Consider the following 25,332-nt stretch of genomic DNA (forward strand, 5'->3'; position numbering starts at 1 on the left):
TTCAGCACACATTTTTGGAGTGCCATTGGGATGACACACATAAAGCCTTACCCTTGCATTTTCCCTGCTCTCAAGTTAATTCTTTTCCAGATACTTTTAATTTTTTTTTTTTTAATTTTTTTAAAGAAAGAGGTTGCAGATGACAGGAGGGACTGAAAGAAATGGGTTAAGATAAACTTCAGCAGCATGGATTAAAAAAAAAATGTACAGAGGTGTTGCAGGCAGCTAATTCTTTAGTGCTGTAATATTTTAAGCTGTACTACCTTGGTGCAGGTACTGAAAGAAGTGGTCTCGTTCTCCCCAGACATTTGATGTCTTTTTCCCGCACAGTTTGCTACCATCACTCTTGACATTTGTTTAGTGTTTTCCTCTGGCAAGTCAGTCTTCAGCAGCACCAGTCCCCCCACTCAAGCACAGACACCCAACGCTGCTGACGTGGAACAAAGCAGCAGCAGCAGCTGAAGGCGCTCAGGAGACTGGCACCATACTTTTCAAAGGCCGTGCCAACTTCAAAGGAAGTGCCAACTTCAGGCTAAAATGCTTGTGAAACTGAGGTGTGTCTGTTCTCAGAAGCACCAAGGAATGTTCCAGAAACAGTCCTTGGTCCCATCCTTTGTTGTCCCAGCAATCTGATCCAGAAACCTCCTTAATATACAGGATAAAGGGCAAATAAAGGAGCAGAGTTTGCTTTATTCTGAGTGTTCCGCCTGCTCAGTTATGGCTGGTTCCTGGCAGTGGTTTTCGGGCTGCTGAGGGTTTTGCCAGCTGGCTCCGATCCAAAGGCGAGCAGCAGACCTGCAGCCCCTGGCTGCTGTGCCTCCCCCTGCCAGCAGAGCAGGGGCAGCTTGGACACCGAACACAGAAGGGGTGTTCGCCCGCCTATAGGTAAAATACAGCAGGCTGGATTACTTTCTAGTAAGGATGTAGTTGTGCCTCACTTAGGAGCTACAGGGGTATTTTCCACCCTGCAGGTGCCCCACTGCAATCCCAGCACATTCTCCCGGTAGGTCATTGTGCCTGTGCGGACGGAGCACTGCCGGACCCTGCGCAGCAGCACCCAAGGAGTTTTGGGAGGTCCTGTCCACAGTTTCCTCAGAGCGGCATGGAGAGGGAGGCACTCATCCCTCCTCTCCAGCCGTAGCACACGAGGGGATGCTCCAAAGCCGCCTCGGGGGAGGTTCAGGTTGGGTATTAGGGAAACTCCTCACGGAGAGTGGGAATCCTGCATGGCAATCACAGAATAGTTAGGACTGGAAGGGACCTCTGGAGGTCACCAGTCCAACCACCTACCAAGGCGGGGTCACCTGGATGAGGTGACACAGGAACGCGCGCAAGTAGGGTCTGAATGTCTCCAGAGAGGGAGACTCCACGACCTCTCTGGGCAGCTGTTCCAGTGCCCTGCCAACCTCAGGTTAAAAAAAAATTCTCCCTCATGTTGGGGTGCATCTTCTCGTGTTTTAGTCTACGGCCCTTGCTCCTCGTCCTGTCTCCGGGCAGACAGGGTCGGATGCCATCCCTCTGGCACCCGCCCGCGAACGGCCCCCGGGCAGGGGTAGCGACCCAAGCCCTCTGGCGTCGCAGGAGCGGCGGCGGCTCCATTTCCCTCGCTCCCTGCGGGGATGCCGAGGCACGGCCGCCCGTGACGGCTGCGGAAGAGGCGTCACAGAGAGGCGGTACCGTCCCCCCGCGGAGGAAGGACGGGCTCCAAGATGGCGGCGCCGGAGGAGCGGCTCGTGTCGGAGGGCGAAGGCGGCGCCCCGGGCTCGGCGCGGCTCTCTCCGGCCCCGCTGCCGGAGGCCGCCGAGCCGCTGGCGCCCATGGAGCCGCCACCTCAGAGCAACACGCTCATGGGGCTGCCCATCGTGGCTATCGAGAGCATCCTCAGCTTCCTGTCCTACGATGAGACGAGCCAGCTGCGCTTGGTAGGCGCCGCGGAGGGGAGGCGGCGGGGCCGGGGCCGCGCTGCGGCCGGGACCAGGCTCAGCCCGCCGGGCTCAGCCCGCCCGGCCAGAGGCAGGTGCGGGGGTGGCGGCGGCCCCAGTGCCTCCCGCCGGGCTGCGCTCGCCGAGGAAGGAGCTGGATGAGGTGGGGTGGGGTGGGATGGGGCTTTATCTCTTCTCCCCACTCGGTGTGCGCTTCCATACACGCATTCGTAAAGCTCTTTTTACCGTCTCTTAACTCTTTCGTTCCTTTCACGTATTCTTTGTCCCGATGAGAAAGCACCGGGCTGCTGGAGGTTCCTTTCTGCTACTGACTGGTTGGGGTGGGTAGTCTATTGTGTCTCATATGTGTGTTTATTTTTACTTATAGGGCTTAAGCCTACAAGAGTAGGAGGTGGTGAGCCTGCTGCTCCAAGAATCCTCCCCTATATAGAAATGTGGGTCAAAAAAGAAGATGCTAAAAAAAACCAAAAAAAACAAAAAACGGACTGCCTGCTTCTTCCAGTCTTAGTGGTTTTATAGTTAATAACATATGGTATCTGCACCTCTGAACTCGATAATGCCAAAAAACCCCGCAGCTGTCAGCGAGGAGATCAGTGTATATCAATATTTAACTGCCTGCATAAGGAGCCTGATGTAAACCATGTCATATTATGATAAGCTGCTGTCTTACTGAATCTCTTACGAGGTAGTAAATGGAATAATAGTGAGGGAATTAATGCACAGCTTATGTAACTCTCAGTAAACGTGTATGCACTGCACCGTTCCTATTTTAAGAACTCGATTAGTCTAAAGTGGATAATATTACAAGCGTATTTCTGCAGGAAATTGGACTGCCTGTGTCCTGGATCAGCAACCTGAAGGGTTGCATCCTGACTGTAACTTTAAACTGAAAGCTCTTCAAGCAAAAAAATTGTTCTCATTTATACTGCTCCAAGCACACCAGTTCCTAAATATTTCTGGAGTCTGCTGTCAGTCCCCTGAGGACTTCAGCTGCTTCTATGAGAATAGGTAGTGGGTCTGTAAAAAAGATGTGGTACTTTGAGAAGCAGAGAATAGCCTGAGTTAGAAGGGAGCCACAAGGATCACAAAAGTTCAGCTCCTGGCCCTGCACAGGACATCCCCAAGATCATGGGTGGCACTTGCAGTTTGACCACAGGGAAGGGAAGTACATCACACGGTGTTTGGATACGCCACGTTTCAGGCTTGGAGTTGCAATGCCAGGCACAGCCCGTGGCTGCACCTTTCCCGTTGCATCTTATGAATGGTAGTGCCTGTGGGAGCTCTCACAAGTCAACAGAAGGCTTTTTCTTCCTCCAGCACTAAGTGTTTGTAAGCATGGCTGTGTTGGCAGTGAAGGTGAGAGTAGGATAGGTGATGATGTCAGGACTGAACCAGCTGTTTAACTCTCACTGGCTCTTAGGAAGTAAAATGTGACACTTCCATGCTCTCTTGTACAGCACCTCCAAGTTCCTTTTTCCGGAAGACCGTTGCCCCTTTCAGAAATGTGCAAAACCAGACTGGATAAATACAAACTTTGAAACATACATAGAACAATACTGGGCATAAAATGAAGGGAACTGTTTGCTTGGTCTTTCCCTATTTTGAGTCAGTGACAGCCAAGGAAATTAATCTCCAAATTCCTAACTGTTCCCTTAAGCACACCAGAAGGCATTATGAGCATTCTTCTGAGAAGAAAGTAGCCTTTTGTTAACCAGCAGTCATGTAAAGAATCAAAGCCTTTCTGGTTTGAGCCCATAAGCTTGATCAGCTGGGTTTTTCAGGTGGCTGTTCAGAGCTGAAGGTGTTGTTTTGGCAGTTCACTGAGAGGCAGACACTGAATGTTCTTCATAGCTCCAGGTGCTGTTGTCAGAGAATTAAAGTAGCCTTTAAAAACAGCAATGCCCAGGCAAAAATTCTTAATGAAATGTCATTACTTTGGGATTTTTAAAGGTGGTGAGTCGCCTTTGGGAAGTCCTGTGTATTCCTGCTCTAAAAGCTGCCTTGCACAAACAGTAAATTTTTGTTTTCTGTGAGAACTGGCTTGGGCTGCTTTTCAAAGATGAATGAGTGTATCTTATTATAAGTAGCACTGTGCTAAAGATACATTGCAGGAGCACATTAATTGAATGATATGTATTAAATTGCTCACATCTCATGCATATTAGAAACATGCCCAGAAGCAGCCTCATTACCCCTTAGAATGCGGGATTCCATGGCAAACAGCATCTTGAGGAAGGCAGGAAAATCCAAGACATCAATCGACCTAAACAAAGTTTGATCATACATGTTTAGACAAAAAAATGTGGATTCCCTAAACCAATCATTTTGTTGCATTTTCTGGATCGATCCCAGCATGGAAGGAATGGATGTCCTAATGTGCTTTTTATTTTGGATCACCTTAGCTCAGTGATCCATTAAAAAAAAAAAAATTCTCTGAGTTGAACTGTGTTTGGATCTAAGTGCATATAAGACAACAGACTGAGGAGTTGGTGGGGTGGGAAGATATAGAACACCAGAATGTTTTGAGACTGAAATGGGGATAGGAACATGCATTGTTTATGTAGAGCATAACAAGGAGCATAAGATCCAGAAGTCTTTTTCTGTCACCAAAGCATGGAGTAAAGAACATTTCCTGCTTGTGATGATTGCCATCAGGCAGGGCAAGACCATGGGCCCCTCATTGTGCAAAAAGCACTTGCTTTCCTGAGCATAATGCTTTCTGCTGTTCCTGGGCTTGCTGCGTGTAAAAGCATAAATGAAGCACCTACTGGTTAAGCAGTGAAGTAGATCCAAGGACTAAACAATAGGTATTCAGAGAGCAATCACATCTGAAATGAGGGAAATCTTGAGCCCTCAAACTTTTGTTCAGGCAAAGTGAATGAGAGGAAAAGCAGCAGTGTTTTGCTTTCAGCCCTTTTGAGTATTTACTTCATCTACTTCCTCTGATGATCCCCATGAGAGAAACACAGAAAACCCCAAAGATCCCAATGTCTGAAGCTGTACTGCTCTGGACAAGCCTACTGTGCCTGCTGACAGGGAAGCTCACTATCTTCCAGCTTTTGAAGGTTCCTTTCAGTGGGGTAATTTTAGTGACTTGCAAAAGCTTTGAAATTTTTACCTCAGTGGGATAATAATGAAATTCTTAGATTCCAGTTTCTTTTTCAGTCACATCTGAGCTTGGAAAGACACTTCCATTCAGGCTGTTACTACTACAAGTTTGATGAAAATCACACAGTCCACAACCTCCTTCCATGAGTACTCTAAGAAACTTATCTTGGATTCTGACATGTGTCAGAATTATTTAGATTCTGCAGCAAACTTCTGCTTATTTCCTGAATGGCACAAGTAAGGACTGATAGCCTTTGGACAGCATGCCTTTAATATTTCCAGTTTCAGTCAGTCTGTATTTACAGGCATTTCTATTTTAAAGTTTCTTGATGAAGTTATAAGCATTTTGCCACTTACTTTACCCTAAAAAGGGGCATTTTACAGAACATGGTGTCAGTGTACCGTCTAAGAAAGATAACATGTTGAATCTAAACACTCTAGGATATTTTATATTTGTTTTGCAGTTGATTATCTGATAGTGAAACTTGGAAGAAATAAAACATGCTCGAGGAAATGGAAGTTAGTTGATTGTGTCAGTTTGTTTACAAATGACATGGAAAAATAGTTTCTAGGATCATAGAAGGCTGTTATCACATACAGGTGAGCATATGAAAAAGCAGCCTCTCTGCTTTTTAGATAGACTTGGAATACCTTTCTAACCCTAAAACTTGAACACAGGGTCTGATTGGACTTGACCTGTGAGGAGACAGCTTCTTTCAGCTCTATGACTAAGATAAGAAAATATTCACACCAAACACCAAAATTGCAAATACAAGGATAAGGAAATTCAATTTATGATCTGTCAAATAGCTAATATCAAACTGTCTTGGACTACTACGGACACCTGAAAGTGTAGTGATGCTACTTTACATATGACTGCAATCTGGAAAAAATATATTGTTCCTATAAATCCAGGTGCTGTGTGGTTTACATGGTGAACCAGATGAGGATTAGGAGATTGGTAAAATAATTTGCAAACACTTTTGATTTCTGGTGGTACCGGTGTTTGGGTTCTAGACTGATTATTGGCTAAATACGGGTAATATCGAGAAATTGGAGCAAATAATTTTTCGTGCTGTGTCGGGTAAGCAAAGGAGGAGATGAAGAACCCCCGGTGCGGTTCGTATGTCGGGCTGCAGCTCCCGGGGAGGGCCTCTCTGCCGGCAGATGTCACTGTGCGCGGGGTTAAAACGCTCCGGAGCTCGGCCGCCTCCGAGCACCGAGCGGAGCGTGGCTGGAGATGTTTTCCTCCTGTGCCCAGTGACTGCGGAGCTGTGCAGGTACCAGCTCCTGCCTCAGGGACTCGGTACCGTTAGAGCTGCCAGAAAGCTGCAAGGCCTAGAACTCAAAACCCATTTAAATCCGTGTGCCCCTGGAGTTATGAGCTCAGGGAAGGAAGAACGATTTCCTCCTTCCTGTAAGAAGGGCCAGCATTTTTCCTTACACACAGGAGATGATTTAAGTGGATCACTGAATGGTAGGGCAGAGTGTGCTGAGACTCCCCCCTCTGCAGTTTGCCTGTCTGGTCCTTCTTTGTTGATCAGAAAGATCTGATACTGAGGAGCACAGACAGATCCACAGTCACTGCTTAATGGGCCTGTTCATACAGATCTGTCTGAAAGTGGTCAGTTCTCACAGAACTTCAGCCAGCTGTGACTAGAGGGAGACTCACAAAGCAGAACTTCTTTCTGTTTATACAGAAGGCATTACAAAAGTAATTGCAGGCTTCTCTGGGAGAGGTGAGAATCTTCCTCAAGGTCTAAACTTACATAGACTTAAAAGTTATGAAATGAGGAGTGTATGGAGGAGTGTTTATTGGCAAGTAGGGTCACAGTGGGAGCTGCAGACTTTAGAACTTAAAAAAACCCAATAAAACCAGAACAATTTGGAAGAACAGTTGGGTCACTAAACTCTTGTGTCTTCAGAACTGAATAGCAATTACCTTAGACTTCTGTATGAGTTTGCTTTGTCCTGTAACTGGTAACTTCATGAAGGTTTAACTTCAGCAGTTTATTATATCTTCTGTAGCTCTTACTGTCCCTTCTTCCCGAAGCTGTGGTGTCTAACATAGGAAATAAAGGATTCCTACAAGCAGAGGAGAAAAGACTTTCTTGTACAAAAAGGAGAATCTTGTTCCATGTGCAATGTTTTCCATATGTTTTTAAATTTAATAGTGGTTGACTTCAAAAACATAAGCCTTAAACTTTGGAAGAAAACCACCGTGGCTTCTTGTCTTTAAAGGTTTCTATTTTTGTGACTACAAAATATTAACTTGATCTACCAGTATCCCTCTGGAGACCATGCTAAAAGCCAGGCATGGGCATTTGCAACTTCCATTAAAATCATAGGAAATTATATTTGCTTCTAATAGGCGGCATTCAGCCTACTGTCTCTTGTTAGGCAAAATGAACAGATTTATTTGTGATCTGTGTGGAACATAGCTGCTCCTTTTTGGAGTATCATGATCTTTGAAGATCGGAATGCCTGAATCTGAACTGCAGTTTTTTTCAACTGCAGAGAATCTTTTGCTACCTGGCAAGTGGCAAGGTCTAAGATAGCAGTAAAAGTGATTTGTGACCTTAATTGAGCCTTAAGATTTCTTTTTACTTAAATACAGGTTTGTAAGCGAATGGACTTGGTTTGCCAGAGAATGTTAAATCAGGGATTTCTGAAAGTGGAAAGATACCACAACTTGTGTCAAAAGCAAGTTAAAGCTCAACTTCCAAGGTATGTACCAGTTAAAACTGGAATTAAATTTAAGTGTTAGATTCATTTAAGCAGATTATTGAAAAGGAATTCCTTTCTGCCTAATTCCTCTTATTTATCTTGAAAATTGGAGTCACATTTGCCTTTATTTCATTTTTTTCTAGTAGCACCTTGAACCTAAGATTTAATTACAGAATAATGGTGTGGAAAGTGTGTCTGGTATTTCAAACAGAGAAGTCTGGGCTCTGTATTACTCAGCTCTTCTGGCAAATCAAGCGAGGATTCCCGGGAATGAATAAATGCCATTCCTTTTCAAGACCAACTGCCTTCACTGATCATTTATCAAAGACTCTGCTTAAAAAAAAAAAAAAAAGAAGGTCAAGGTTTTTCACTGGCAAGGATTAAATGGGAACAAGGAAGAGGGATTTGGCATGTGAGCATTACTGGGAACTGGTTTCTCACTAAAGCAATGTCTTTCTTCCTCTTTCCAGTGAGTAGCTGCAGCTGCTGCTGTGTCCTATCAGATTTCCCAGTCAGAGTGAAGAAACTAAGCACATCTCTATGATACTTAGCATAGAGATCCTTTGTCAGAAAGTATTTCTATCTCAACCTAAACTTCATAGCAGTTCTTCACTATGTAAACTGCACTACTAATATATTACATTTATTATTTCAATTGCATTGAAGTACTGACTGTATGAATGAGTGGGATAAAAATATTCACTCTGACCTAGTGTCTGCTGCTAGTTAGTACTGCAGCCCTGTTGTTAAGTAGTCCTAAATTACATAAAAAATTTATGGAGCACATAAGCTATAGTAGTTATTTAGAGAACAAATTCTGTCTAAGAAACTATAATGTGTTACTAGCTGGGTCTCAGTCAGTGTCTTTTACTTAAATGAAGACAAATGTTAGTGGTTACAGGCTTTTGAGGGTGAAGTGAACTTGACAAATGTCACAGTTTGATTTTTTAACTCCTTGTTAAATCAGTGTCACCTTGTGGTCTGTTTTCCAGACGGGAGTCAGAAAGGAGAAACCATTCATTAGCTCGCCATGCAGACATCCTCGCTGCTGTGGAAACGAGACTCTCTCTCTTAAATATGACTTTTATGAAGTATGTGGATTCCAATCTCTGTTGCTTCATACCTGGAAAGGTAAAATGTAGACTATATTATGTGAATATGTATCTGTGTTTAAAAAACAGGATTGTTTAACTTAACCTGGCACAGCTGGGGAAAATTGATATAATGTATATATATGTGTGTGTGTGTGTGTGTATATGTATATATATACTTGCAAACAAACTACAAGCAAATACTCTGTTTTACCAGGCAGTCTGAAATGAATAAACCAGGGTGTATTTAGATATTAATTATTTAAAATTTGATTTCTCTTTGCCCTTAGATTCTCTCTTGACTCTGACATTTGACTTGTGGTATACTCATCCTCTACAACCTTTTAGAAAAAACATGTGATCAGGCCATCTGAAGATGTAGTAATTTAGACTGCACATAACACTAAGCACTCAGTCAATCAAGATTTTAGGCACCTTTCTTAAGGGTTTGAGTACTTCATGTTAATTGAATTAAGGTATTTAGTATGTCAAAACACTGTTCAGTATTACAGTGGATGGTATATTTTTGTACAGTGGGTGGAATTAGTTTTAAATGTAAAGTGTGTTAAATGGGAACATTACTGAACAGTTCCGGTGTTTTAGAATACCAGCTCAGCATTAAATATAAATTATGCAGGCAAGATGTACATTGGAGATACTGATGTTTTATAAGCTGTGAAATCAGCAGTGCACAGGGGAATTGACAAAATGGTGCTCAGAGGAAGATTGGTACAGCTCAGGGATTAAATGAGATCACTGAACATTATCCTCACGCTCAGTTCATTGATCTTTCCCTGTAACGTTCGGATACATTGGTGTTACTTTTTTGTGGGCAGAGAGCGGAATTGCAGTGAGATGAATGGAAAAGTTATCTCTTGGATTCTGGGGAAGCATGCAGGCATTTATGCATGCAGTGGTAGGATAAGCTGTGGGCATGGAATGTATTCTTATCTTGAAGAAGTAACTATTTCTGTACACTCTCGTTGATTTGAAATTTAATTAATTTTAAATTATATTTTTATTTGACTTTACATTATGTATATTTTTATATACGATGTATTAAAAAAAATGTAATGAAGTCAAATGAACTTAAGTCCCTGATACTTATGTGGTAAATTGTAAAAATGTTGCCCTACTGTTCTGAAGAGTAGAGGGAAAGAGAGTACTCACCCCAGACCAGGGGAGTGCAGGAGTTGGGTAGGTGAGTTTGCTTTTCCTTGTGGGCACCAACTTGTAAGGACCTTGATTTTATTTTGATACAACTGCTAAAAAGTTTGTGGGTTTTTTTAAAATTGTTTGCTTAGTGTGTGAGTTTGCTAGCACTGCTGCTCTCTCAGCACAGTTATCAGTTCACCCATTAATTAATATTTTGGTCAATTAGACTCAAGGCTTGTTCACTCACAGTCTGTGGTTTCCCTCCCACCTGCTTTGCTTTCCTCAGGAAATTTCACCACAGAACTGCCAGGAAGTGAATTTGTGTTAGAATATGCAAATCCTGATTTGAGGTTCAGCATTCTGTGTAATAGCTGAGCACTGCTGCAAGGTTTTATATTGAGGGTGTTGTTTCTAACAGGATATAAAGTGGATGAAATTAGAGAAGTCTTTTGTTGTTTGTTGTTTGATGAGGAGCTTAGGTCTTGTCTAGCTTTTGGGACTTTTTAGCTAAGCTTCCTTTAGCAAAACAGAGCATGCAAATGTATTACAAGGTCCTTATTATGTGTGTTCTTCAGGAAACTTCAAACATTCTTAATCCTGTGCAAAATACCTGTGTAGCTTTGGCTAAGCGACCAGCACTCCTATCTTGACCTCAGACTTCAATTCATAAATTAGTGAGACACCCTTCCTCTCTGTATCTCTCCTAACCAAAGGGCTTTGTTTCCCAAACCTTTCAAGAGAGTTTTGTTCTCTGTCAGTAGTGGATTGATGTTTTGTAAATGAACATATTTTGGACTTAATCTGAATTTGCAGTATTTTATGTGTATGGAAGTGGACTCAAGTAAATATTTACAGCTCTTCAGGCTGACATAATGCTAATTCTTGCTACTCCTATTCTATTTCAGAACTGGCAGGGGTAGTGACTGCTCTGCTTTTGAGCTTCTTGCTTCAGGTTCTCCTGAAGGAAATGATCATGCTCTGCTGAGTATAGATTATGTAACTTGCAAGCCAGTTATGGCTGTACTTCGGACTTCACCCAATGAGCATTATTTCATGACTTTGAAGAGAGCTGTTGTGATAGATTAAATTAATAGCTTCTCTGATACATCATGAACAGCACTTCAAAATGCTGCTCTGGAACTAAAACACGCAGTAGTGTGCAACTGTTATGTGGTAAAAACCCCAGAATTCCTAGAACAAACTGAAATAATCTTGCCTTTATCAGAAAATCCTAATTCTTCTTAAATGTTTTAGGTAATAGATGAAATTTATCGAGTGCTAAGATATGTAAACTCTACAAGAGCTCCTCAGAGAGCTCATGAAGTTCTTCAAGAACTAAGGGACATTTCCTCCATGGCTATGGAATATTTTGATGAGAAGATTGTTCCAATACTGAAAAGAAAGATGCCTGGGTCAGATGTATCGGGACGCCTTATAGGAACTGCCCCAGGTATTAATTCCAACGTATAGTTAAGTTTTATTCAGTTTTTCTTTAAAAAATCACAGCACTGTATGTTATCGAAGCTCCTTCCCTTAAATGGGAGCTTTATTACAGAAATATTGATGATACTGTTTCTTAAGAATGCTAACTGAAATTCATATGCTTTGAAATTTAAGGAGCCTTTGTACTACCAAAAGAACAGTCATTTGAATGTATGTTAGAGTTATGCATAGTGTGTATTGGTTAAACAAATGCTTTTGTGCCACCAATGAATGAGACTTTATCGCTGCATTTGGTTGAAATTTGGCACAGGAGATGACAACTCAATGCCTTTTATTTTTAGGACAAGCTGCAAATGAATTTGCCTAAGCTGTAGTTGGACATAGAGGGCTAGATTTTTTTTTTTTTTTACTTTACTGGGGGTACTATTTTATGCACTAACAAGCAAAATAGTTATAGGTAGTAGTGAAAAGGCAGTTAAAATAACTGTTTATAAATAAGCCATTAAACTGGTCCTTTGTATACTCTGTCAGACTTTCCAGAACTTTTGTGAGCCAAACTCTAAGGTAGTTGCCTCATGGCCGAAGTTATCCTAATGATAAAAGGCAAAAGATCAGTAAAATTGTAGAGTTTTCCCTATACAGGACGTGTTCACACTTTAGGAACTGTGAAATTTAACTCTCTGGAAGGATAACTTAGTAAAAATTGGGGAAAAACGCATTTTAAGCAAAAACAATAGGCCTTACTGCAGGTGCTTTTGTTTCTTGTATGTCCTGCCCATCCTTTTAGCCATAAGTGTGTATGCCACCTTTTAATTATATCCTGTTAGTTATACTTCTAAAATAATTTTTTAAATTATGTACCTTTTTAAAAATGATATATGGGTTTAATTTTTAAAATGATATGTGTTAACATATACCGAGCCTCTCAGCTAAGGAAGTATTGCTCAGACTCAGAGTTGATGTCAGTCAACTTTCCAAAGCCAAGGCTTTGTGGTGCATAAAATGCCTCTCTCTTGTTGAGGGAAGGGCATAACCTGTTAAGTGTCACATAATGGTAGCTGTGCTGGCTGTCTAACAGAAAAAAAGGAGGAAAAGGAGGATGACTGTTCCAGACTCTTCTGTTTGTAGAGCACTTGCACCTTACTTGCACAGCATTGCTAGAAGAGTTATAATGACAGCAAAAGTGATGGATATCTTTTATGGTAGAAAAAGTGAAAGATTTATACAGTAGCTGTTAGTCTCCTTGATTTGCAGGAACTTTATTAGAATCAACAGTCCCAAGCTCAGATTCCAGTATGGTTTTAGTGCTTAGGAAGAATGATTCTAAAGAAGCATGGAAAATAAATTCCTTTCTTCTAAAATGTAAGTTACACTGAAATATACCTTGTTAAGTTCCACATTACAAATTTTTAGAACTTTAGCTGTCTGCAACTAAGACAGCAGAATTTTGCTGGTGTAATGAAAGACATTTATTCAGTCTTAACTATTCCATATTAAGTAATTTATAGATGTTTTGTGGGGTTTTGTCTTAACATTTGTGATACTAGGTCTAGATGACAACACAATAGTTCTACACAGTTTTTGATACAGCTAAAGGAGGGGGGCTTATATTCAGGAAATGAATTATGAACTTTTTTCCAGACTACTGAAAAGCTGTAAGTATTTTAAATTAAACTTGTTGTGCTCTGAGATTACCACATTCTTGTTAGACACCTAAGTGACTGTAAATCTGTTTACCTGTCCACATAACTTGCAAGGGGTATTCAGATTCATGTGGGGGGAGTAGAGATAAGCAAAATATGGACACTGGGGCACTGTTTCTACCCGTAAGCTGCAGAGTATTAATCGCAGTTCTCTCTGAAGTTCCAGGGCCTTCTGCAGCACTGACAACAATGCAGCTGTTCTCCAAGCAGAGCCCTTCCAGGCAGGAGGTCACCAAGCTGCAGCAGCAGGTGAAAGCCAACGGCACGGGCCTGACGGCGCTGAAGCGGGAGATCTCGGAGCTGCGCGTCAAAGTGCAGGAGCAGCAGAAGCAGCTCCAGGATCAAGACCAGAAACTGCTTGAGCAAACCCAAATCATTGGGGAACAGAACGCCCGCCTGGCCGAGCTGGAGCGCAAGCTGCGGGAGGTGATGGAGAGCACAGTAGGGAATTCCTCGGGTTCTGGCTCAAATGAACAATCTCCCAGGAAACGGAGGAAGGCGGTGGATTCCACAGACTGTCCTAGGAAATCTAAACGCCTTCGGAACAGAAAATAACTGGGGAGGAAATGACGCCTTCAGGAGGATACACTGCTCTAGCAGCCCAAGCAGACCTGCTTGTCTGGATACTGTGACCAGCTTCATGGTGTCGCTTAGGCTGCTGGCTCTTCAAAACACCACTTAGACTTGAACAGTAATTTTCTTTCATTGACTTTTCCCCTGCTTTCTATATGGGTGGGCCTAATGCACAGAATCTTTAAGATTTGCAATAGCTATATACTAACCAGACCTGCTCTGTTATGTTTTGAAGGGTTAACTTTTTTTTTTCCGTGCAGATGTGTTTAAAGTAAACTTATTTGTGTTTATGCATATGTTCACATGAAATCTTAAATAAATTGTCTTAACTGACTAAATGGTTAAGAGTAAAAAGAGATGTCCTGTTCACTTGAAGGAAAGATCTGCTTTTAAAACCTTGCTTTTGAGAACTTGACCATTTTTGTTACAAGTGACCTTGTCTGGAATGTCTGAAAAGTAGTTAATACTTTTTGGGGTTCTCTGTAATGAGTAAAACTGACTTCTTAAGCTACAGTATTGGCTATATATTTTTGTAAACTTCCATGGAAGGGCCTTCTATCCAGTCTTCACGTGCACACACCCTGGTTCTAGGTCTTGGGAGCCATATTCTAGATTTGCATGGATAGATGCATGTACAGCTTAGTCAGCCTGCCAAAAGCACTTGCCTGAAACTGTTCCAAACTCCAGGAGAGAGCACAGAGACCTGTGAAGCAATTCCTCTGTTCCTCAGCCATAACTCAGTGTCTGCTTTCAGCACGGCAGCGTCCCTGCAGCGAGGTGCTCTGGGGAGGCGAGCGGCCAAGTGTTTGAGCCCGGGCTGTGCGGTGCTGCTCGCCCGGCCTGCAGGGCAGGGGTTTATTCTTAGCCAAAGCTGGAGAATGGAGACGCTGCCTGTGCATCGCTTGGGTCACAGGCCAACACCCAACACCTGCACATTGTCCTTGGAGTCACCGAGCTCTGGGGACATCGTTTGAGTGAAATGCTGTATTATGGAAAAACTTAAACTATTTTGTGTGTCTGTGTTGGGGTTGGGGTGGAAATTTCTCTGTAACATTGATAACAGTATTTTAAGCTTTCCTTATCCTAAAAGGTAAATCACTTCAGACAGAGCTTTAATTTCTATTGCACTTCTGTTTTGAGCTTGTAACTGGAAAAGCATGTCTTGCACTGTTCAGTCTCTCTGGTCACTTTAACCACCTCAGAGTTGTGTACAGTGATTATTCCCCCCGCCATCTGTATATTTTTGGAATCTGATACAAATACCATTGTCCTTGGTTTTGTTTTAATGTACTAAACTATGTAGCTTTATAATTTGACTTACGTTTTCTTTTTTTAACCAGCTGCTGCTTTGTCTTTAGGTGGTTCTGAATTCAACTTGGTATGGCACTGAAAATGCAAATGCTGCATTTGTAGCTGTTCATAATCTTGATATGCCTGCTGTGGGTTAAAGTGCAAATTCATTTTGTATGGCAGTCAGCATAACCTAGTGGCTGTATTTAAAGCACCAAACAAATCAGAAATTGTCTGGTCAGATATTATATAATCATGGAAAACTGACATTTTTCCTGAAACTTCAGCTACTTCAGCTTCAGCTAATTTTTTTACTTCTAAAACATAGTAGCTCGTACCAGACGTAACATTCCAAATGCCTAATACTTGACAGACACTTAGCTTTCAAATAAACTTCTCCAGTAGTTTGAGTATTTTCCAAAAAAAACAAAAAACAACAAAAAAGCATTTTTCTTAAGCATCAAGGAGATGATGAAAGGCTGTCTGAGAGCAGACTTAAACTGTTGAAGGAGCATTTGCTTGTACTGGCTTTCTATAGCTCAGAATGGTTTTTACAGGTAAGTCTATCTTGGAGATAGATACCTGCTGTTCAACTTAAAAATACTGGCATATAGCTTAACTTTTAAAAAACCAATTTTTAGTCAAAGGGTCAGCATGACAGCTAGAATTACTGTGTGGTACAAATTCATTGAATGATTATTTGTGATAAAAAATCCCTGTAATGGACTAACTACCAGCTACTTGTGGTTAAATACTTCCAAACAAGTATAAATTTGTGAATTGCATTTACTGGAAATGTTTATTCATACTTTTGGAGTATTTTTCACTTTCATTTATTTATTCATTTTTAGAATATGCAAACAAGTTTCCTCTCCCCACAATCCCAGTATAGAAATCGTTTCAGGTTACTCCAGAGTAGCATTTCTGGATGCATTGGGGAATCTTGGGCTGTTCGTAAACTGAGCTGGAAAACAATAGCCAATTGTTACAGGAAACATTCTCTGGGAACAGTTCCAACTTGGAACCTTCAGCTCAAGGAAGTATCACATGCTCCAGGACTGCAGGTGCATCCTGCTCTTCCATGTGCTGACACTGAAATGGAATGAGGCCCGTGAAACTTAAGGGGTGGAGGGAATGGTTACAAGGCAGCTCTGAGAAATTCCACAGTGAGTGTCCACCAGTGTTTTCTGTTCCACATCCCAGAGAGGGAAACATTAGATGCCTCTTGGCTGGAATGTGCCCCAGAAAAAATACACACACGGAAAAAACGGAACGAAGTAATTGTTTGGGCAAAATAGCTGCAACATTATTTCTGACACCATATTGTCCCTTGTTAAATAAAAAAGGATGAATTTTGCAATATATGAACAAGCTGATGAATCACCTGAAGTAAAACTAAGTCTCTTTTCACTCTCAGTGCATGTGCATGTTAATGTGAATTGGTGTCTCAGCCTCCAGGTAGTGTTGGTAGTGATCGGTGATTGTATCATCTGTTCAGGGAGAGCCTTGAACCAGTGACACTGAGATGTAATTTGCAAAATTATGTGAAAAAATGATTTATTTGCAGCCACTGTTCAGTTTTAGTACTTGTGGCAAGGGCTGAAACTGAAAGAAAGGTCAGAGCTGACAAAGAAAGCAATTTTAAGTGTCTTATATTTAGTTTCTTAAAGTAACTTGAAACTACTGAGGCCAGCTTTACTGCTTTTCTGAAAATAGCACTTGCTTAGAAACTGCTTTTTGTTTCATAATAAGGTTGGGGATTTATTTTTTTTTACATATTTATGTAGCTAGTAAACATGGTAAAGATGAGATGAAAAGGTACCATAGTTGTATTTTTTCGAGGGAAAAGCTGTTTGCAGCAAGGTCTTACTTCCCAAATTGAACACAGTATGTAAGGACCCTCCAAACCTGGGGATGTAATGGATGTAACAGGTGGAAGTGCTGAAGGAAGAAAGACTACCTGCTTAACAATATAGATTTCACAGATTAAAGAACAGATGGAAACAAATGGAACACTGTCAGTTCCTGATACTCGGCATTGCACGTTCATCACCAAATTCATTAACGCTACAAAGGATGCCTGCCTGTAACTTCTTAATGTAAAAGGTAAGACTATTGAACAGAAACTTAGTTGCTCTTACTCAAATCTTCTAACAGGGAATTGTGGGGAGCCCTAGGATTGCCAAAGGAATTTTTAACATCAAGAGCCTCTTGAAAACAGGATGATGTAGGATGTAGTGGAATGTGTCTTGGCACAGGAGAGGATTCCCTGATTCCTTGGTGTTCCTGATGGTTTTAAGAGGATAACTAGCAAATCACAGTGATACATTGTTACTTCATGAATAAGTAAATTCAGTTAGGGTTATTTTACAGCAACATGTCTGCTAGTTGTGAACTATTCTGTTTGGTTCAATTTCTGTGCTACTCTGCACTGTACCTGGGCCAGCTTGCTTGTCCATGTGTTCTCCGCTCTTGCAGTTCTCCTTCCTGGATCTCACCTTCCCCGGGCTGAGGATGCAGTCCTGGCTTTGGTTTTCATGTAAGTGAACATTCCAGGATTTTTGTTCAAGCTTTGTGCCAGCTGAAGATGCAGTAGGTACTGGATCTCACTGTCTCTGGAATGGAAAACATCAGAAAAAACTGTTGGCTTGTTGAAGACCTAATCTGGATTTGTTAGACTGCTTAAATGCAGTCATTAAATAGGAAAGACACTTTTCTTTCCAGTACACTTGGGCAATTAAATTATCCAAAGCTTTCCTATTTAATATGTACTTTTAAAGTTGTTTAAACCTTGTTTAACTGTTCTGGAATGACTAGTTTATAAACCTGGGATCTTCGGTTTAATTTCCCTACTGAAATTCGTGACCATTTACAAACCTATGTATGTTTGCAGGGCTGTAAACCTGCCCCTGTGTGTACTGAACTCCTGATGTGCTGTCACTCCTCCAGTGCTCCTGTCACCGGCTGCCACACCCCTTCTTTTGGCAAGATCCTTCCCATGCATGAGGAGGTCTTTAGCACAATGATGGATAGCAGTGCTAATATTTGAACTCTAACCAGAAGGGAACGCTGTCAGAAGTGTTACATGTGGTTGGAGTTCAGCGGAGTGAAACATTTGTGACCCCGGTGATCCTGCAGTCAGCTGCTGCACTGGCAACCCCAAAGCCTCCAGGTTTATTGTGAAACGGTCGCTGCCCAAGAAGTAAACCTGGCAAGGCCACAGTGCCTCGATGGAATCTACACATCAGCTTTGCCTCTTACCCCAGTCTGCACCATTCAGATTCTGTGACTGTGGAGGGAAAGGCTGAGCAAAACCTTTTCCGTGTCCCACCTCCTTGCTGCATTTTTCACCTCTAAATCCCACCCTAATACGCATTAATTAACATGCATGCAGACCAAACTATTCACAGAAGTGTTATGGGATCCTGTGCTTTGTCCATTACTTCACACTGCAAACATTTCCAAGTAGGGATTGAATTTGCCCTCCAATAGCCCTGCCATTGCATGTGGGACTTTTAGCAGCTTGCTGGCATAAGCCTTTTGTACTCATTATTACTAATAAATTTTAAGTGATGAATCATAAACCTTGAGATAATACATGGAGAGATAAGGTATCATTTACTTTGTGATAATAGCCTCCATTATTTTTATCAATACTGTTGATTTAGATTAATTTGAGTAATTTTTTTATCTACTGATTTAGAGTGGACAACTGAAATTCCAAGCAAGTAGTAAGTGGTTCAACTTCTACATGGGTGATCTTTCTCGCTGAACTGCCCACAGTCAGTGTAATATGACCAATACATGCAGTGACTGATTAAATGGAGGCAAGATCTTAACAGAGGAGCTGTCAAAGAAATTCTTCAAATATCTTACCACAAAAAGGGGAGGAAACGGAGACTTTGGTACAGGCGTTTGCAGTGGTATTCCGGTACTTTTAGGCAGGGGCCGGGCCAGGCCAGGCCAGCAGCCCGGGAAGGCGGGTTTGCTGCGGCGGATCACCGCTCCCGCCGCCGGCGCCTCTGAGGGCTCTGAGGGCTCCCTCAGGGCCGCCCCGCCCCGCCGGCAGGGGGCGCCGCCGCGGCGGGAGCGCGCCCGGTAGCCGGCGGCGGCCAATGGGCGGCGAGGGCGGGGTGGGGGCGTGGCCGCGGGCGCCTCCCGCGCTATAAAGTGCGGTACCGGGGGCTCCGCGCAGCGGGCTGGCAGCCTGGCTGGGGGTGTCTCGCTGCCGCCATGGGGAATACTGTGGCTAGAGAGGATTTCGAGTGGGTCTACACGGACCAGCCCCACGCCGACCGCCGCAAGGAGATCCTGGGTGAGGAGCCGTGGTCCCGCCGCTTCTGCCGCCGGCTGCGTGGCGGAGCGGGGGGGGGCACACGGACACCCCACAAGATGGCCGCCCGTGCCGGGGGGCGGCGGCGCCCCTCGGAACCTCCCGGCGGGGCGGCCGCAGTCGGGCCGGGCCCGCGGACGTGGAGGCGGGAGCCGCCGCCTTGGCGGCGCTGGCGGGGGAGGGGAAGGGAAGGAGCGGGGGAAGGAGAGGGGAGGCGGCCGCCTGCGGGGGCCGAGCCCGAGGCGCGGGCCGGGCTGCCATCCCGAGCGGCGGGAGAGGAGCCCGGGTTCCCCGGCGGCCCCGGGCCGCTCCCCGCCCGCGGCCGGGCAGCGGGACGGGCGGTGAGGCGGTGTCTGGCTGTCTGTGCGCAGAGGTCACCGCGGCACCCGGGGCTGGCGGATAACGGCGTCGAGCGCGGCGCTAAAATCGGGGCTGAGCCTTCCTGAGCCCTCCGGGATAACGGGTGGGTTGTCGGCTCAGGGCCGTTTCCTTCCTGAGCAGGCTGGATGTGGTGCTGGTGTTTGCCATGTACGTGACTAGTTGCTGAGCAACGTAAAAGTGCTAAAATGACTTGATTCTAAATGATTCATTATAGCAATAAATATCACAAGTGGAAAGGTCACGCGTTTTCATTAGCTTTGCAGACAACTCCTAATTAGGACAAAGGGAAGAAAAAACTAATCTAATTGGGATAGTTAGTTGTGAGGGGAGCTTTGAAATAACTTCTTTTTCATTTTAATTTTTTTCCCATCTAGCTAAACATCCAGAGATAAAAGCATTGATGAAGCCAGACTATAACCTGGTCTGGGTGGTTGTGCTGATGGTTCTGGCACAGTTGACTGCATTCTATCTGGTTAAAGACTTGGATTGGAAATGGGTGGTCTTCTGGGCTTATGTTTTTGGAAGCTGTATTAGCCACTCCATGACTCTGGCTATCCATGAGATCTCCCACAACAGTGCCTTTGGCAACAGCAAAGCCATGTGGAATCGATGGTTTGGAATATTTGCCAACCTCCCTCTTGGTCTCCCCTACTCCATATCCTTCAAGAGATACCACATGGATCATCATCGTTACTTAGGCGGTGACGGCATCGATGTGGACATTCCTACCAACTTCGAAGGCTGGTTCTTCTGCACCCCTTTTAGGAAGTTCATATGGATTGTTCTTCAGCCTTTTTTCTATGCCATTAGACCTCTCTGCATCAATCCTAAACCCATTACTCGGCTTGAAATAATCAATTTATTGGCTCAGCTCGCCTTTGATGTGGCAATATATTATTTATGGGGAGTCAAATCCATTTTTTACATGCTTGCTGGTTCAGTACTTGGTCTTGGGTTGCACCCAATTTCGGGACACTTCATAGCTGAACATTACATGTTTTTAAAAGGACATGAGACCTATTCCTACTATGGGCCACTTAATTTGCTCACTTTTAATGTTGGCTATCACAATGAACATCATGACTTCCCCAATATTCCTGGCAAGAGCCTTCCACTGGTAAGTTAACTTCTATGCTTATTACTTTTTTTTAGATCAAGGCCTACTTTAACATGAAAATAAGGTAGAACACTGACAGAAGAATGGAAGTTGGGAGATTAAAAACAAAAAACCACCCACAGCATAAGTTGAGTGATACAGGAGGTAATTATTTAGCATTTTAGTGGTACCCTGAACAAGCTTCCAGTTTGTTGCTGCTCAATCCTCTTCCATAAAAGGAGGGGGGAGGGAACGCCTGCCTTATGCTTTGCACTAACTTTAGCTTTCTGTAATTACAGCCTGTCTTCTAGAATCTTGTTTGTAAGTATGCAAAAAACTAGTTAAGAAATTGAAGATAATTCAGGAGATTTGTTACCTCTGTCATTGAAGTATTAAGGACAGTATTGCAGTGTGTGCTTATCCTTCAGTCTGTTCTGTCAGGGATGTCCTCTGGTGGGGGGAAGAGAGAGGGTTTGAGGTACTGTTAATGTTTGCTGTACTGCTGACAAATGTTTAATAACTTCTCTGATCTGGAGACTAGAGACTGAAGGACACTTCAGTGTCCTCTAGCAAGAGCCTTTGGACCCTAAATAAGAATCAGCTGTAGATTGGCAGAGTTAAGAGTTCTACACCAGGACTTAGACCTGTCAAGGCTGCATGAGTGGCAGAGGTGAAGTTTCTCCTCATTCAACCTTTGCTTCTTACAGGCGGGAGCTTCTTTCTCACTGTATCCATGTTTCCCAGTTGAAGCAGGGGAACGCAGGCTTCAGGGTTACATCTGAATCTTCAGTTTTTCATCAGATGCTAAATTTGCAATGTGACAGCAGCTGTGCTGTTGGTCTTAGAGCTTTGTTATTGCATTTGGCAGCAGTGAGACTTTGTAACACCATCTCTCTGGTGAAGTTTAAACTTGATTGGTATTTCTGTTGTCATTGGTGGAACTGCAGCTGATAACTACGCCAGCAATTTTGGCAGGGCAGGTAGATCATGCAGTTGGTTTGTTGAGGCTTTGTGTGGGTTTTTTTTTTTTGTTGTTTTTTTTTTTTGTTTGTTTTTTTAAGATAGATGATTGCTTTTATTCGTAGGTCTAAATCTTTTAAGTACAGCAGAAGTTGTTTTAACTCACCTTTGATACTTGGTGCTGTGAACCAGCATTTTCACTTTTAGCTCTAAGTAGGGCATGAATTTTTCCAAGTATTTAATTCTAGGGATAGATACCCAGTTCTGCTGCAGGACTCATAATCCACAGCTCTCATAAGAAAACAAACCCTTCTTTTGTAACAGTGCAGTTAATTTGATTGGATTGGACTCTGCTGTGGCTAAAGATCCCTAAGCAGAGGGCACTTGACTCCTCAGTTATTACTGTTGGGTAAAAGTACATTGACTCGGTGCACTATTCTATAGGTGTGATGATGTGTCAAAAACAAGCTTTGCCTTCAAACCAGCCATGTAAATATGTTTGTCTTTGTCTGTTCTTCAGACTAAAGCTATGGAATTTTGTGAAAAAATCCTTTTTGTTCCCTTCATATTTTTAAGGCTTTAAGTGGTTGGCCCTAAACAGCAGTACAGGCACTTAACTGAGCCTGCTGCTCTCAGTTTAAATAGTGGTCTGGTTAACATGTGCAACTGAGAACAGAGTCTTTGCAAACAGTTTATATTCCTTCTTTGAAGTCTTATCTTCAGAAACAAAATATTCCTTAGAAATAAAATGCCTTTATTCTTGAGTGCCAAGATTTGAAGCTACATATAGAAATAGCTGTGTTAAACAGCTCTTCCTAGAACTTAAAACATCCTTTTTACTGTTACTTGTGTATCTATGAGTCAGCACTGAACTGAGTCACACATTTTCAATAGCAACCAAACCACTTGCTTTGTGAGCTCTATCATCCTGTAGGTAACACAGTGAAGGGACTTTGGAGAGTTACCTGAGCTTGTTCTGGCCAGCTCCAAAAACTTGGGAGGAGATTTACTTAACTAGGGAATTGCTTTTCTCTTCAAGGAACATTCACACTGTGGCACAAGTGGCCTTTCCTGTGGGATCTAACTTCTGGACTGAAACTTCCTGTGGTGTTACACATTGAGGGTTGTAAAGTTGTCTCAACTGTTGTTAATATAACCAGTAAATAAACCTCATGTCTCTCCTTCAGGTGAAGAAAATAGCAGCTGAATACTATGACAACCTGCCCCAGTATAACTCTTGGATAAAAGTACTGTATGACTTTGTGATGGATGACACAATCAGCCCATATTCACGCATGAAAAGGCAATTAAAAGGTGAAGTGAAGCAAGATTAAACTTCTGGCAACCAAAAAACTTTGAAATGTCTGCTTGCTTTAAAGTGGCTGGTATAAAGGTTTCCTGCTAAAGCTGTTCACCTGTGTCCTGAATTAAGATGTACAGCAACATAGCAATGCATCCTTAAGGATTTTGTAGCAGACTCCTACCAGCTATAACATTCCTCACAGTTCTTGGATTCATTGGTTTAATGTGTCTCTGCCTAAGGATCAGTGTTATATGTATAATGCAAAATCACTTTGTTACAGAATTTACTTTGCTAGGTGTTAAATCTATATAAAATGTCTGACTCATAACAGTTTAAAAGTTCTCAGTGTAGTATACTGCCTTCAACATGCTATTTAGATGACTAGTTTTAAAATGCCGTACTTACCTGTTAATTCTAAACTAACATGATTTGTTAATTTAAATGTTCAGTTGAAAATGTTTCTGAACTGATGGTTGGAAGAACTAAATTTGCACAGGAATGTTCAGGCTGCTTTTGTTTAAATATGTGTCTCATTTGAAGCAATGCTTTAAAGTTCCACCTTTTCTACTGAGAGTACCTTAAAGGAGCAATCTATCAGAATGAAACTGGTATCTTTGAGTTGGCTTCTGTGGCTTCTTTGTAAAAAATAAAAGATGGGGAAGAATTCAAGGGTATTGCCAACTCCAAGGGTCCCACCTACTGCCTGAGCTGCTTCTGTTGGCATGTAGTGTGAGCAGGTGGCATTTAGGTGACTTAATTAATATACCTGATGTGGGGTTTCATGTTGGAAAAATCTTGTTACAGAGTTTGGGAGTTTTCTGATTTTTGAAGAAAAATTACTGTGTTACTATGGTTTCAAATATAAATATTTACACTCATTTGGAAATTTGGCTTTTATGAAAAAGTGAATGGATTGAAACAGATCCTGTTCTGGCTACGGGACAAGTCTAGCTACAGCCACTGACAGTACTATCTATTAGCATATTAGTCATTTGTGTACACAGAAAGTTGGTAGATAATTTGTTTGGTTTTTTGCCCCTAAACCTACACTCCATAAATACTTGTCTTTCTTACATATTAAAATGCGGTGAGAGGTGGTGATACAAAACTTCCTGCTTAGGAAATTTTTCATTGGGACCAGATAGACTTGCTGGACAGTGAAGAACCTTTCCATACCTCAGCACAGTAGATCTGCCTTCTACCCTCTAATGCACTTTAAGCAGTCAAAACTGGCTACAAATCACCCTTGAATCGCAAATGGTGGCTCTGTGGTATGTTCTTCATTAATCTGGAAGATGGACTCTGAGGGAGGTGGAAGTTGTAGCTGCTGTAACTGAATTTTAGATGCCTTCAAGTCCTGTATTTGGGGGTGGTTTTTTGTTGTTTGTTTTGAAAAGGTGAGTGCCTCAAAAGATTGTACTGGTACATCTTAACTCGGTCTCGACTGTGGTGCTGTTTTAATGTGTACTTTGTTTAAGTGAGGGCCCTTATCTTGGCTAAGCAACAGAAGTGGTATGAAAGTCTGCCAGCCACCTACAGAGTGACTTCCTTATGCCCGTAACCTGTGAGGTAGCCAGTGTGTTGCTCAGGGTGGAGTATAATGTGAAAACAGACTTTGTCCAGTATTTTTACATGTAATTAAAAAGCAAAGATTAAAGTAGTGGTGGATTTTTGATTCGTCCCCTTATGCTGAAGGACTTAAGCTTTAGGGAAATTTGGTATTTCTAAAGCAGATTTGAGACCTTTCTACTGAGTGATGATATAGATTACCTGTAAAGAATAACTACCTTTTCTCCCTACTCAGAGGAAAACTGACTTGGGTTTAAATACTTGTAATGGCTTCGAAGTTGCAAACCAGTTTCTTTTTAAGCCACTTAATATCACTCTGTTTCTTAAATTATCTTTGGTGTTGATGATTTATCACAGCTGGATGAAGGATGGAAAGTGTCTGCAAAGTTCTATGGCTAAGAGCTGAAGTTAAGAAATTCAGTTATCTTACATGAATATTTAAGACAAGCAGAGTTCAGAGTAGAAATTTTATAGTTAGTTACCCACTTCATGGAATTCCTGCTCATAAACAGGGTTGAAGTTGCTGTCTTTCATGTTTAAAATTTCAAGAGTTGCCATAAGTTGCCATAGTCAGTTGTTCTGACTGATTTTCCCTTCCAACTCAAATTATAAATACATTATTTTCACTTCAAGAGGCACTGAATAGTGGGGATTTTT

The 25,332-nt window shown here is 42.5% G+C and overlaps 2 protein-coding genes and 1 long non-coding RNA gene across 5 annotated transcripts; 2 read left to right on the forward strand and 1 right to left on the reverse strand.

Annotated features, from left to right (window-relative positions):
* Positions 1 to 1,689: 1,689 nt before the first annotated feature.
* FBXO28 (F-box protein 28) lies at positions 1,690 to 15,054 on the forward strand. Of its 3 annotated transcripts, XM_066316263.1 has the most exons (7): positions 1,786 to 1,922; positions 2,311 to 3,800; positions 7,669 to 7,778; positions 8,771 to 8,909; positions 11,279 to 11,474; positions 12,722 to 12,829; positions 13,331 to 15,054. In XM_066316263.1, the coding sequence occupies exons 3-7, from the start codon at positions 7,681 to 7,683 to the stop codon at positions 13,723 to 13,725; spliced, it is 936 nt and encodes a 311-aa protein (XP_066172360.1). In that variant the 5' UTR covers positions 1,786 to 1,922; positions 2,311 to 3,800; positions 7,669 to 7,680; the 3' UTR covers positions 13,726 to 15,054. The 3 variants fall into 3 exon arrangements, with proteins under 3 accessions (XP_066172358.1, XP_066172359.1, XP_066172360.1); XM_066316261.1 differs by lacking the exon at positions 2,311 to 3,800 and having other exon boundaries at positions 1,690 to 1,922; XM_066316262.1 differs by lacking the exons at positions 2,311 to 3,800; positions 12,722 to 12,829 and having other exon boundaries at positions 1,690 to 1,922.
* Positions 6,862 to 18,966, reverse strand: LOC136359544 (uncharacterized). The gene is made up of 4 exons (XR_010743300.1): positions 18,910 to 18,966; positions 17,471 to 17,648; positions 8,752 to 8,901; positions 6,862 to 7,136 (listed from the first exon to the last, which is right to left on the reverse strand). It is a non-coding gene; the product is annotated as an uncharacterized lncRNA (long non-coding RNA).
* A 226-nt stretch (positions 18,967 to 19,192) lies between these two features.
* DEGS1 (delta 4-desaturase, sphingolipid 1) lies at positions 19,193 to 24,539 on the forward strand. The gene is made up of 3 exons (XM_066316270.1): positions 19,193 to 19,348; positions 20,122 to 20,864; positions 22,991 to 24,539. Exons 1-3 carry the CDS (start codon positions 19,267 to 19,269, stop codon positions 23,135 to 23,137), a joined length of 972 nt encoding a protein of 323 aa, XP_066172367.1. The 5' UTR covers positions 19,193 to 19,266; the 3' UTR covers positions 23,138 to 24,539.
* Positions 24,540 to 25,332: the final 793 nt, after the last annotated feature.

This window comes from Sylvia atricapilla, chromosome 3 (genome assembly GCF_009819655.1).
Source record: "Sylvia atricapilla isolate bSylAtr1 chromosome 3, bSylAtr1.pri, whole genome shotgun sequence".
Lineage (NCBI taxonomy): Eukaryota > Metazoa > Chordata > Aves > Passeriformes > Sylviidae > Sylvia > Sylvia atricapilla.